At 59.8% G+C, this 11,028-nt stretch overlaps 1 protein-coding gene across 1 annotated transcript in view; it reads left to right on the top strand.

Moving 5' to 3' along the window:
• LOC104293615 (zinc finger protein 609-like) overlaps nucleotides 1-10,499 on the top strand; it is a 16,965-nt gene extending 6,466 nt beyond the window's left edge. Inside the window, exons 2-7 of the mRNA XM_009893130.1 lie at nucleotides 5,593-5,680; nucleotides 6,056-8,408; nucleotides 8,725-9,091; nucleotides 9,256-9,431; nucleotides 10,005-10,221; nucleotides 10,426-10,499. Of these exons, the coding sequence (XP_009891432.1) occupies nucleotides 5,593-5,680; nucleotides 6,056-8,408; nucleotides 8,725-9,091; nucleotides 9,256-9,431; nucleotides 10,005-10,221; nucleotides 10,426-10,499 (3,275 nt within the window). The remainder of the gene's footprint in view (nucleotides 1-5,592; nucleotides 5,681-6,055; nucleotides 8,409-8,724; nucleotides 9,092-9,255; nucleotides 9,432-10,004; nucleotides 10,222-10,425) is intronic.
• Nucleotides 10,500-11,028: the final 529 nt, after the last annotated feature.

The raw sequence follows: 11,028 nt of genomic DNA, 5'->3' as shown, positions 1-11,028 counted from the left end.
TCAGCAGGTCCTGGTGAACGAAATGCCCGTTCCATGGGATCAGCAACAAGTGGTGCGACTTCCCACTTTGGTCACCAGGACCTACAGCCACATTCTTGCTGGCTCCTTGTCCCTTGGTGTGACCCAAGCTGAAGGTTTTCCTGCTGCTTTTTCCATACTCCAGCATGCGAGGCCCCTCTTGTAGCCCTCCTGTCCCTTGGAAAGCAGGGCGCTAGATGGCCACCAGTGACTAATCCACCATCTGAGCCTCCATACCCACATGGTTTAATGGAAAGATCCTGTCTCCCTCTGACCCTGCCTGGGAGACTGTATTGGCTTTGTGTGGCAAGGTTTTGGTAGTGGGGAACTCCAGGGGTGGCTTCTGTGAGAAGATGCCAGAAGCTTCCCTCGTGTCCGACAGAGCCAGCTCCAGCCAGCTCCGAGATGGACCTGTCGCTGGCCAAGGCTGAGCCCGTCAGCGATGGCGGTAGCGCCTCTGTGGTAATATATTTAAGAAGGGGTAAAAAACTGCTGGGCAACAGCTGGGGGAGAGGAGCGAGACGATGTAAGAGAAATAAGTCTGCGGACACCAAGGTCAGTGAAGGAGGAGGGGGAGGAGGTGCTCCAGGTGCTGGAGCCAAGACTCCCATGCAGTCCGTGGTGAAGACCACGGTGAGGCAGGCTGTCCCCCTGCAGCCCGTGGAGGTCCATGGTGGAGCAGATATCCACCTGCAGCCCACGGAGGACCCCACTCCGGAGCAGGGGGATGTACCCTGAAGGAAGCTGTGACCCCGTGGAGAACCTGTGCTGGAGCAGGCTCCTGGCAGGAGCTGCAGCCTGTGGAGAGAGAGGAGCCCACACTGGAGCAGGTCTTCTGGCCCCATGGGGCACCCACGCTGGAGCAGTCTGCTTCTGAAGGTTGGCACCCTGGGGAAGGGACCCACGCTGGAGCAGTTCATAGAATCATAGAATGGTTTAGGTTGGAAAGGACCTTGAAGATCATCAAGTTCCAACCCCCTGCCATGGGCAGGGACACCTCCCACTAGACCAGGTTGCCCAAGGCCACATCCAGCCTGGCCTTGAACACCTCCAGGGATGGGGCCTCAACAACCTCTCTGGGCAACCTGTGCCAATGACTCACCAGCCTTAAAGTGGAAAAACTTCTTCCTAAATGGAGAACTTCTTCCTTCATGAAGAACTGTAGCCCATGGGAAGGACCCACGTTGGAGAAGTTGGTGGAGGACTGTCTCCCGTGGGAGGGACCCCACACTGGAGCAGGGGAAAAGAGCGAGGAGGAAGGAACAGTGGAGACAACATGTGTTGAACTGACCATAACCCCCACTCCCCATCCCACTGTGCTGCTCAGGGGGAGGAGGTAGAGAATTTGGGAGTGAAGTTGAGCCCAGGAAGAAGAGGAGAGAGATTTGAGTTTTATTTCTCATTATCCCACTCTGATTTGATTGGCAATAAATTAAATTAACTTCCCCAGCCCGTTTTCCCTGTGTGGCAATTGCTGAGTGATCTCTCTCCTTGCTGGGCGAGGTGGCCCTTTTGCTGGGCGAGATGGCCCTTGTGCTGGCCATCCCCTGCTACGTGCTGTCCTCTGCTCTCCTGGCAGCAGCAGCGGAGCTGTTGCACGTGGCCATGCACCAGCTTTGGGTGTTGTGCCCTAGAACCTGGGCGCTACGGGTCAGGCCAGGCTCCCTGCATGCGAGCAGGGCTTATGGCAAAGCTGGAGCATCCCAAAAGTGATGCAGCTGGAGGGGAAATGGGATCTTAACGCTTACAAATCCTTCAAGGGAGGATGCCAGGGGGATGGGAGCAGTCTTTTTTCAGTGGTGCCCAGTGATAGGACGAGGGGTAACGGGCACAAGCTTGAACATAGGAAGTTCCATCTTAACATGAGGAGGAACTTCTTTACTTTGAGGGTAGTGGAGCACTGGCACAGGCTGCCCAGAGAGGTGGGGGAGTCTCCCACTCTGGAGCCATCCCAAACCCGCCTGGATGCTGTCCTGTGCCACTGCTGGAGGTGCCCCTGCTCTGGCGGGCATCTGGAGATCATCATCACCTAGATGATCTCCAGAGGTCCCTTCCAACCCTGACCATTCTGTGATTCTGTAAATGAACTGTAGAAGAGGCATCCTAAAGCCTGCCCCCCCCCCCCCCCAAGGGTGATGCAGCTGGAGGAGGAATTCGTGGAAGAAGGGGCATCCCAAAGCCCGGGCATCCCAAAAGCGATGCAGCTGGAGGAGAAATTAATGGAAGAAGTACCTTGAACGCTTCCAGGTGCTGGAGGTTTGGTGGTGCCCTGGAACAGGATCAGTGCAGGATGGATCCCTGCTGCTGCTCGCTGGTGCAGACGGGATGGGGGGCTACACCGGCCTTGCATCTGAGCTGGTTCATGGCCCTGCAGGCAAACTGCCTCTCCTCGGAGTGGGAAATGCCACCACCTGTTGTCCCTTTGCCTTGCAGACATCCCCCACACCCCAAAATTAGCAGGAAACGAGCAGAGCTGTCAGTGCCTGCCCTCTCCAACTGCAGAGGCAATATCTCCTCGCTCTCCCCAAGGCTGGGGATGCTCCTCCAACAACCCTAAGAGTCCCCACGATGCTTGAGGACCTGACCTTGCTGGTCCAGTAGCATCATGGTTGGGTGATGTTGAGCCATGCAATGAACTGGCCGTGTGCGGGTCTGAAGGTATTCCTGTTTGCTGCAGGTGCTGGAGCCCTGGTTTCTCAGCAGAGTTTTGAGATGTTCTTGGCTGGGCTTGAGGGCTTCATCTTTGCAATGCGATGGCTCCTGGGGTCCACAGCCCCAGTCTGCAAGCAGACACCTCCTACATTTTAAGATGGAGGAGTTGTGCCCCAGCAGGGATTATCCATCAGAAAGGCTTAGTCTGGTCTAATTTGCAGATGCGTTAGGACCGAGGACTTTGTGCAGTGTTGTCCTTGTCCATCCCACGTCCCCACCAGCTGGGTACACCCAGCTCTGCTGCTACAGAGCACCCATGGGGGGACCGTACAAGGACCAGGCGGTGCTTTTTTGCATCCCTCAGCTCCCTTTATCTCTTAATCCTGTCAAAATGGATAATCTCCTACGCCGTCTTTTTAGACAGCAACCTGGCACCGTCAGCCCTCCGTTAATTTTTCCTGCTGGGGTGTGACTCTGCGGTGACATGAATACGCGGTGACTGGGGTGCTGAGCCCCATTTGGGTGGCATCGATTGCTTAAGAACATCCAAGGTGTCACCTTCCCGTGAAACCAGGTCGGGCTGCAGTTATCCGAGTGGGATTCCTCCTCTGCAAGAGCATCTCTGCTGGCTCTTTGTGCATGAGCATCACCAGCCTTGGGGACACGAGTGCCTTGCCTCCTCGCTGCCCGCCCTTGCCCTACCCATGCCTGCTCATCATCCTGCCGCAGGAGCGGGACACGGCGGGTGAAAAAAGCTGCTTAGGATCTATCCCTGGGGTTTAAATTGTCCTGGGTTATTGTTGGAGGATTAGGAGGGGATTTGGTATGATTGGTTGCAGCGGGTTAAATATAGGCTGGTGTGTGTTGGAGGGTTGATGCTCCAACGGGGAAGGGAGGGACGGCTGCGCGCCGGCTCGCTTCGTCCCTTCGTCTTTCATCTCTCTCCTGTGATCGTGGTGGTGGGGAAAAAAAAAACAAACCAGCACGTCCTTTCTAATATCGCACATCAGCCTCGGGATGCGCAAGAGCCTCCAGTGGCTTGTCGCGCAATTAACTTCCAGCAGCGCGTGGTCTTCGCTGGCTTCAAAGAGAGATTGAACCGGCACTGGCTGCGCGGCGGGGAGGGCAGAGGGAGCTGCTCCTCTGAGCCCCGTGGCCACGAGGGATGGGCTGGTCCCCAGGATGGGGTCTAAGTTGGGGCTGCTGTCCCTCAGCAACGCTTGGTCCTTCTCAGGCTTCTGGGAGCACCCCGTGGTGGCTCCACGGAGGTGTCCTGGGGATGGCAGGTTTGGGCTGGGGTGCACGACACGGTGGCCGCTTCCCTGGGTTTTAAGGAAAGGGGGGACAGACTTCTGCCTCCCAAAAAAAGCCACGTTAGGAGGCATAGGGGGTGAAGACCTGGGATCAGCATCCCCCTTTCTCCTTGTGTGGGGCTGCGGGTTCCTGGCAGTTGGTTGCGCCGCTCATTTGTACCCCGCGTTGTCTCCAGCATCGCGTTCCAGCCACGTGCGTGTTAAGGCAGGTCCCCAGCACCTTCCTCCAAAGGCAGGACCCAGCTTCTCCTGCTCACCAGGATGAGCCGGCTATAGGTCTTGTGTTGGCACCATGTATTCCCATGACCTGCTCCCACCAGAACACCCAGAGTTCTCCAGGAGGAGAAGAAGAAAGACAAGATCTGCATTTCATTTCTCTTTCCGAAGGAGACCCACGTGTGGGACCTCGGCTCTGTATATCATCCCCCCGAAGCCTGCAGCTGGCTGTTGGCACGGCACAACGGGCGATACGGGCTGAGATTTATAAACGTGCTTCAGGCACAGCTGCTCTGGGCTCCCTCGGCTCCATCCATCTCCCAGGGCCGTGTGGCTGTATATCTTGCCGCGCTCATCAACCCTTGCAAACGAGTTTCATATCTCCCGAGTTTTTACCTTGCCTCAGATAAATGCGTTCGGCGCAACGGACTCCGCTCCCCGTCAGATTGGTTCTGCGGTAATCAGAGTGGTCTGTGGCAGGGAGCAAATATCCACAAAGCTGAGTGATGCTGCGAAAGAACCCCCCACCTCCAAGAATTGATGCTGAGGGTCCGTGTCCTCAGCACGGGCGTGAGCCAGGCTGCTTCTCTTCTTGAATTGGTGTGAAAAAGCTGAAACCGTCAGGTTTACCGAATGCCCGATGCCTTTTCTCCATGGTGGGAGAAGATGTGGCCCCACGGATGGTTCTGCAGGCAGAGATATGAGGCTGATGGGTGTCACGGGGGGTGCGGGAGCAAACCGAAACAAGGGGACGAGCGTTGTTTCCCCAGGGTTGGGTTTTTCTGCCAGGGGTGGTCACCTGCGTGGGGATGCTGGGCTCAGCTTGCCATCTAGTGGCAATAACAGCCTTTTCCCGAGGGCTGTGGGGTTCACGACCACACATGGGGGACATAGCCCTGCTGGAGGGGTTGCAGCTCCACGTTGGGCTCCCCAGCCTTGCCGGGGGCTGTCTGCATCTCCCCTGTGGGTTCCCAGCCCTCGCTCCCTGGAGATCACCTTCCCTATCCTACCCGAGTGCACGTGGAGCCAACGTGGATCTTCAAGGCCAAAACTCTGCAGCCCTTTGGGGGTCACTGGTTTTAGCATCCTTGTGAAAATAGGGAAGAGCACTGAGGAGGAGAGGTTGGGTAGACACCAGCCAGAGCTGTACCAAGAGAGGGGATGAGCCAGTGGTCTCCAGCTCCCATCTTGGTGCCCCTCCAGCCCAGAGCCCGGGGTCTGACATCTCCCGAGAGCCTAAGACGCCTTGTCTGCCTTCCTCCGGCCCTAGAGCTGAGCTCTTCCTCCTGCCTACCTCGAGGGGTAGATCCCCTTTTGCCTTAATGCCCAGGGAAGGGTGAGACACCGTGGGGTCACGCCTGGTCCCGTCTGACCCTCTCCCCTTGCCTTACAGGTATGCTGGTGGTCAACGTCACCTGGAGGAACAAGACATACGTGGGGACGCTGCTCGACTGCACGCAGCATGACTGGGCACCTCCCCGGTAAGTGGGCAGCGGGGTCCAGCAGTGCCCGGGCGCAGAGGGCAACCCCAGCCACATATGGCCCCCGTGGCACCCAGTACGCTCTGCCCTGTGCCCGTGGGGCTGCCGTGGGGGTAGCATCTCCTCCTTGGCCAACTGAGCTGGTCCCACGGCTCTTTGCCCCTGCGGTCACAGGCTCCCTCGTCCCGGAGACTGGAAGCGGTCAAGTATTTGCCGTTGGATCTCTCTTGCCGATTCCTCTTTACTGGAGTGGTGGGGGGATGAGCCTGCGGGATTGATAGCGAGGGAGGAGGGGGGTCCCCACCGCACAGCGGGGACAGCTTAGTCTGGCACAGCCGTCTCTCCATTAAAACCTCCTTGTCCTCCTCCCTGCAGGTTCTGCGACTCTCCCACCAGCGACCTGGAGATGCGCAACGGCCGGGGCAGGGGCAAACGCATGCGCCCCAACAGCAACACACCCGTCAACGAGACCGCCGCCACCTCGGACAGCAAAGGGACCAGCACCAGCAGCAAGACGCGAGCGGGAGCCAACAGCAAAGGGCGCCGGGGAAGCCAGAACTCCTCAGACCACCGCACGCCGCCCGGCGGCACTGCGGAGGACGTGAAGGCCAGTCCCTCCTCCGTCACCAAACGGAAGAGCAAACCCCTCTCCGACATGGAGCTGAACTCCAGCTCGGAGGACTCCAAGGGCAGCAAACGCATCCGCACGAACTCGATGGGCTCGGCAGCCGTGCCACCCGCTGCCGGCAAGGTGGAGCCGGCTGTCCTTGACCGAAACTGCCCTTCTCCCATCCTCATTGACTGTCCCCACCCAAACTGTAACAAGAAGTACAAGCACATCAACGGGCTGAAGTACCACCAGGCCCACGCACACACGGACGACGACAGCAAGCTGGAGGCGGACGTGGACAGCGAGTACGGCGAGGAGCCCTCCCTGCACGCGGACATTGGGAGCTGCAACGGCGCCGCTGTCTCTCAGAAGGGTTCGCTCTCGCCGGCGCGCTCAGCCACCCCCAAGGTGCGCTTGATGGAGCCCCACAGTCCCTCCCCATCCAGCAAGTTCAGCGCCAAGGTCCCCTGCAAGAAGAAGCTGGGTGGGGAAGGAGACACCGACCCGGGTGCCCTGTCCAATGACGGCTCTGAAGATGGTCCATCGGTGGCCGATGAGACGAGTAACGACGGCTTTGACTCGCTGGAGAAGCGGTGTGTTGATAAGGATAAGTCAAAGAAGGCATCTGGTGCTAAGCCGGAGAAGATCCCATCCAAAAGCTTGAAGTCTGCCAGACCCATTGCGCCAGCCATCCCCCCCCAGCCGATTTACACCTTCCAGACCGCCACCCTCACCACAGCCACCCCTGGTTCCTCCACGGGCCTCGCCACCACCGTGGTCCAGACCATGCCCAACAGCCCTCAGCTCAAACCCATCCAGCCCAAGCCTACGGTGATGGGAGAACCCTTTGCGGTCAACCCTGCCCTCACCCCTTCAAAGGAGAAGAAGAAGAAGGACAAGAAGAAGAAGGAACCCAAGGAGGTAGAAAACCCTCTGACTCCTGGCAAAGCCTGCAGAGCAGAGGAAGGCAAGAGCCCTTTCCGGGGGGAATCCAGCGACCTGGGGACGAAAGGTGAGGGGCTGCTGAATGGCTCGTCCGACCCCCACCAGAGCCGGCTCGCCAGCATCAAGGCCGAGGCGGATAAAATCTACAGCTTCACTGACAACGCCCCGAGCCCCTCCATCGGTGGTGCCAGCAGGCTGGAGAACACCAACCCAGCCCAACCCATGACCCCGTTGCACGTCGTCACCCAGAACGGGGCAGAGGCGAGCTCAGTGAAGACCAACAGCCCGGCCTACTCGGACATCTCTGACGCCGGGGAGGACGGGGAGGGCAAGTTGGAGAGTGTGAAGGGGAAGGATCCGGAGCAGCTGGTCAAGGAAGGCGCCAAAAAAGCTCTTTTTCCCCCACAACCGCAGAGCAAAGAGTCTCCCTATTACCAAGGCTTTGAAACCTACTATTCCCCCGGCTACCCCCAGGCAAGCCCGGGGCCGTTGAACCCTGGTGGCCAAGCCGCGGCCGACACGCAGGCCTTGAAGCTGAAGAAGGATGAGGAGCAGGAGAACCCGGAGGTGAAGGTGAAGAGCGAAGGCTGCGAAGAGAAGAAAGCGGAGCTCGGCAGCTCCAGCCAGCAGCCCTCGGTCATCCAGCAGCGTCCCAACATGTACATGCAGTCCCTCTACTACAACCAGTACGCCTACGTGCCCCCCTACGGCTACAACGAGCAGGGCTACCATGCTCACCTGCTGAGCACCAACCCTGCCTACCGGCAGCAGTACGAGGAGCAGCAGAAGCAGCGGCAGAGCCTGGAGCAGCAGCAGCAGCGAGGGCTGGAGAAGAAGGCGGAGCTGGGCTTGAAGGAGAGGGAGGCAGCGCTCAAAGAGGAGTGGAAGCAAAAGCCGCCCATGCCCCCTACACTCACCAAGGCCCCGAGTCTCACGGACCTCGTCAAGTCAGGGCTGAGCAAGGCCAAGGAGCAGGGAGGTCCTGATATGGCCAAATCCGTCATCATCCCCAAGCTGGAGGACTCCTCCAAGCTCTCCGGCAGCCAGGTCGCCGAGGGGCTCAAGGTGAAGCTGAGCGAGGCCAGCCACCTCGGGAAGGAGACTGCCGAGACGAAGGCTGGCTCTGAGTGTGGCCGGCAAGCGGAGGTGGACCCTGTGCTCTGGTACAGACAGGTAATGCCCTCCCGCTGCCCGCTCGCTCCTGTCTGCCAGCCCGGTGGTGAGCTTTCTCCTGGAGGAAGCCCCTCACTGTGGCTTTGCTGCAGGGCTTTACCAGGGCCGTCAGCAGAGAACATGTGTTGTCCTCTGTTTGTGATGGGACCCCATGAGGTTCTCTTGCAGCCAGCAAAAGGATGGGGCTGGGAGGCCACGGATGGGCCAAGGAGAGCCCAGGGAAGGGGAGTGGGGTTTGCTGGTCTCCAAATCCGTCCTGGTTTTGGGGCAGGCAGGGCTGGGGGGAGGCAGGTGTTCTGACGGCTGGTTCTTGCAGGAAGCCGAGCCCCGGATGTGGACCTATGTGTACCCGGCAAAGTACTCGGACATCAAGACGGAGGACGAGCGGTGGAAAGAGGAGAGGGACCGAAAGTTGAAGGAAGAACGAACTCGAAGCAAAGAAGCTGCATCCAAGGAGGACGGGAAGGAGAGCACCAGCTCTGAGTGCAAACTGACCCCCACCGAGGAGGCTCGCATGGTGGGGAAGGACCCCAGACCCAGTGTCCACGTCCCTGTGTCTTCACCCCTCACGCAGCATCAGTCCTACATCCCCTACATGCACGGCTACTCCTACAGCCAGTCGTACGACCCCAACCACCCCAGCTACCGGGCCATGCCCACCGTCATGATGCAGAATTACCCAGGTAGGGAGATGGGGTCTTCTCAGGGACGTCCCTTCCCAGGCTGTCCTTGGTCCCGGAGGAGGGGACGGCTGTGGGACATCCTCTTTGCTCCTGGAGGTACATGTGCTCCCGCTGTGCCACCCGGACTCCTCATGCCCTGACTGCTTTTTCCCCCCTGTCCGCAGGATCATACCTACCTTCCAGCTATTCCTTCTCCCCGTACGGGAGCAAGGCGTCGGGGAGCGACGACAGTGACAAGTCCCGAGCCAGCCCCAGCGTGAGTTGTAAATCCAGCTCGGAGTCCAAGGCCCTGGACATCCTGCAGCAGCACGCCAGCCACTACAAGAGCAAATCACCCACGGTGAGGGTCAGGAAGGTGCTGGCTTTGTCCAGCTCCGTGCGTGAGCTTCGGGATGATCCAGGGATCCTATAACCAGCCTGGAGCAACTCTGCCTGCTGGGGGTGGGGGTTGCCATTCCCGCTGCTGTAGGAGACCTGGGGCCGTGGAGTTGGGTTGGATGAGCCAAACCTGCGGGCAGGGCTGGCCCAGGGAAGCACTGGGGCTTCTGCAGGCCCTGCAGTGACCGGGCGACACTTGTCCTCAGCCCTGGTGCTAGTGGGTGGCATGCAGGGGCTGTCTCCATCCCGCGGCAGCGTAGGGTCACGAGCTCCTCTGGGGCTGAGCTGGGAGATGGAGCTTTGACACAGTGAGGAAAGAGCTGCTCCCAAACAGGACCTGCATCCTCCCTACTGCTTTTGGGCTGGCCACCGGCCATCCTGTCATCTCCCAGTAGTGTCATGGGGAGCCTTTAGGCCTTTAGGGAATATCATCCCAATGGGGCAGCTGTGAGCATGCAGCATGGGTCCGATGCTGCCCTGCACCCTGGGGTAGCAGGTAGTGTCCCTCAGTGTGGGTCTGCTTTCTCCTTGCCAGATAAGTGAGAAGACGTCTCAGGAGCGGGACCGCAGCGGCTGCGGGGTGGTGGGAGGCGGCGGGAGCTGTAGCAGCGTCGGGGGAGCCGGCGGGGGAGACAGAAGCGCCGACCGGCCCCGCACCTCTCCGTCTCAGCGCCTGCTCTCGACGCATCACCACCACCACCACCTCGGGTACTCGCTGCTGCCGGCGCAGTACAACCTGCCCTATGCAACAGGTGAGAGCTGAACCTCACCCCGGCACCCAGCCGGGGCCGCGGGCACGGCTCAGGGAAACCAGCAAGGAGCCGTAGCCACCTTTGGGCGGCGTGAGCCCTCGTGCCGAGCTTTGCTTTGACCAAATACGGCGCTTTCCAGCTGCCCCGGCACGGCTGCGTGCCCGTCGTGGGCTGCCGGCTCCTAACACCGCTTCTCCTCTGCAGGTCTCTCCTCCACAGCCATCGTCGCCAGCCAGCAAGGCTCCGCTCCCTCCCTATACCCACCTCCCCGGAGGTGAGAACGGTAAGGCTCTCCTCTCACGGCACCGGCGCGGCCACCCCGCTTCGCCTGTGGGGCGGAGGTGGCCGGGACGGGTGCGCAGCGGGGTGTCCTGGAGGGGTTGGGGTTTGCCCGGGGCGCGCGGGGCTGCCGGCGGCAGGCGCTGACTTGACCTTGGGTCGTGGCAGGACGTGACGCGCCCGGATGCCTGGGCTGTACGAGACATGTGACTGGCTCACATGGGGAAGCGCTGGAGACTCCTTTAGACATCAGTTGAATGGTGTTAATTGTTCTGCTTGACGTTCCTGCCGTGATCCGAGGCAGACTCTGTCTTCTCCCCCCCTCCGTCGGACACACACTGACTGCCCCCTCCACACCCTCCCCGTCGGTGAGTGGGTGAGCTGGTACCTGCGGAAATATTTATTCTACTGGGCACCGGCGCTCAGGATGGAGGTGACTCGCCTGCCTGGTGCATATGAAGAGGAAACGGAAGCACTGAGGTTTCTCGATGGAATTTGGGACCGCGCCATGTCTCTGCGAGCCGCTGG

Source organism: Charadrius vociferus, unplaced genomic scaffold (assembly GCF_000708025.1).
Source record: "Charadrius vociferus isolate BGI_N301 unplaced genomic scaffold, ASM70802v2 scaffold399, whole genome shotgun sequence".
In the NCBI taxonomy this organism is placed as follows: domain Eukaryota; kingdom Metazoa; phylum Chordata; class Aves; order Charadriiformes; family Charadriidae; genus Charadrius; species Charadrius vociferus.
Note: the sequence above shows the minus strand (reverse complement) of the source record. Positions and strands in the feature narration are given on the sequence as shown.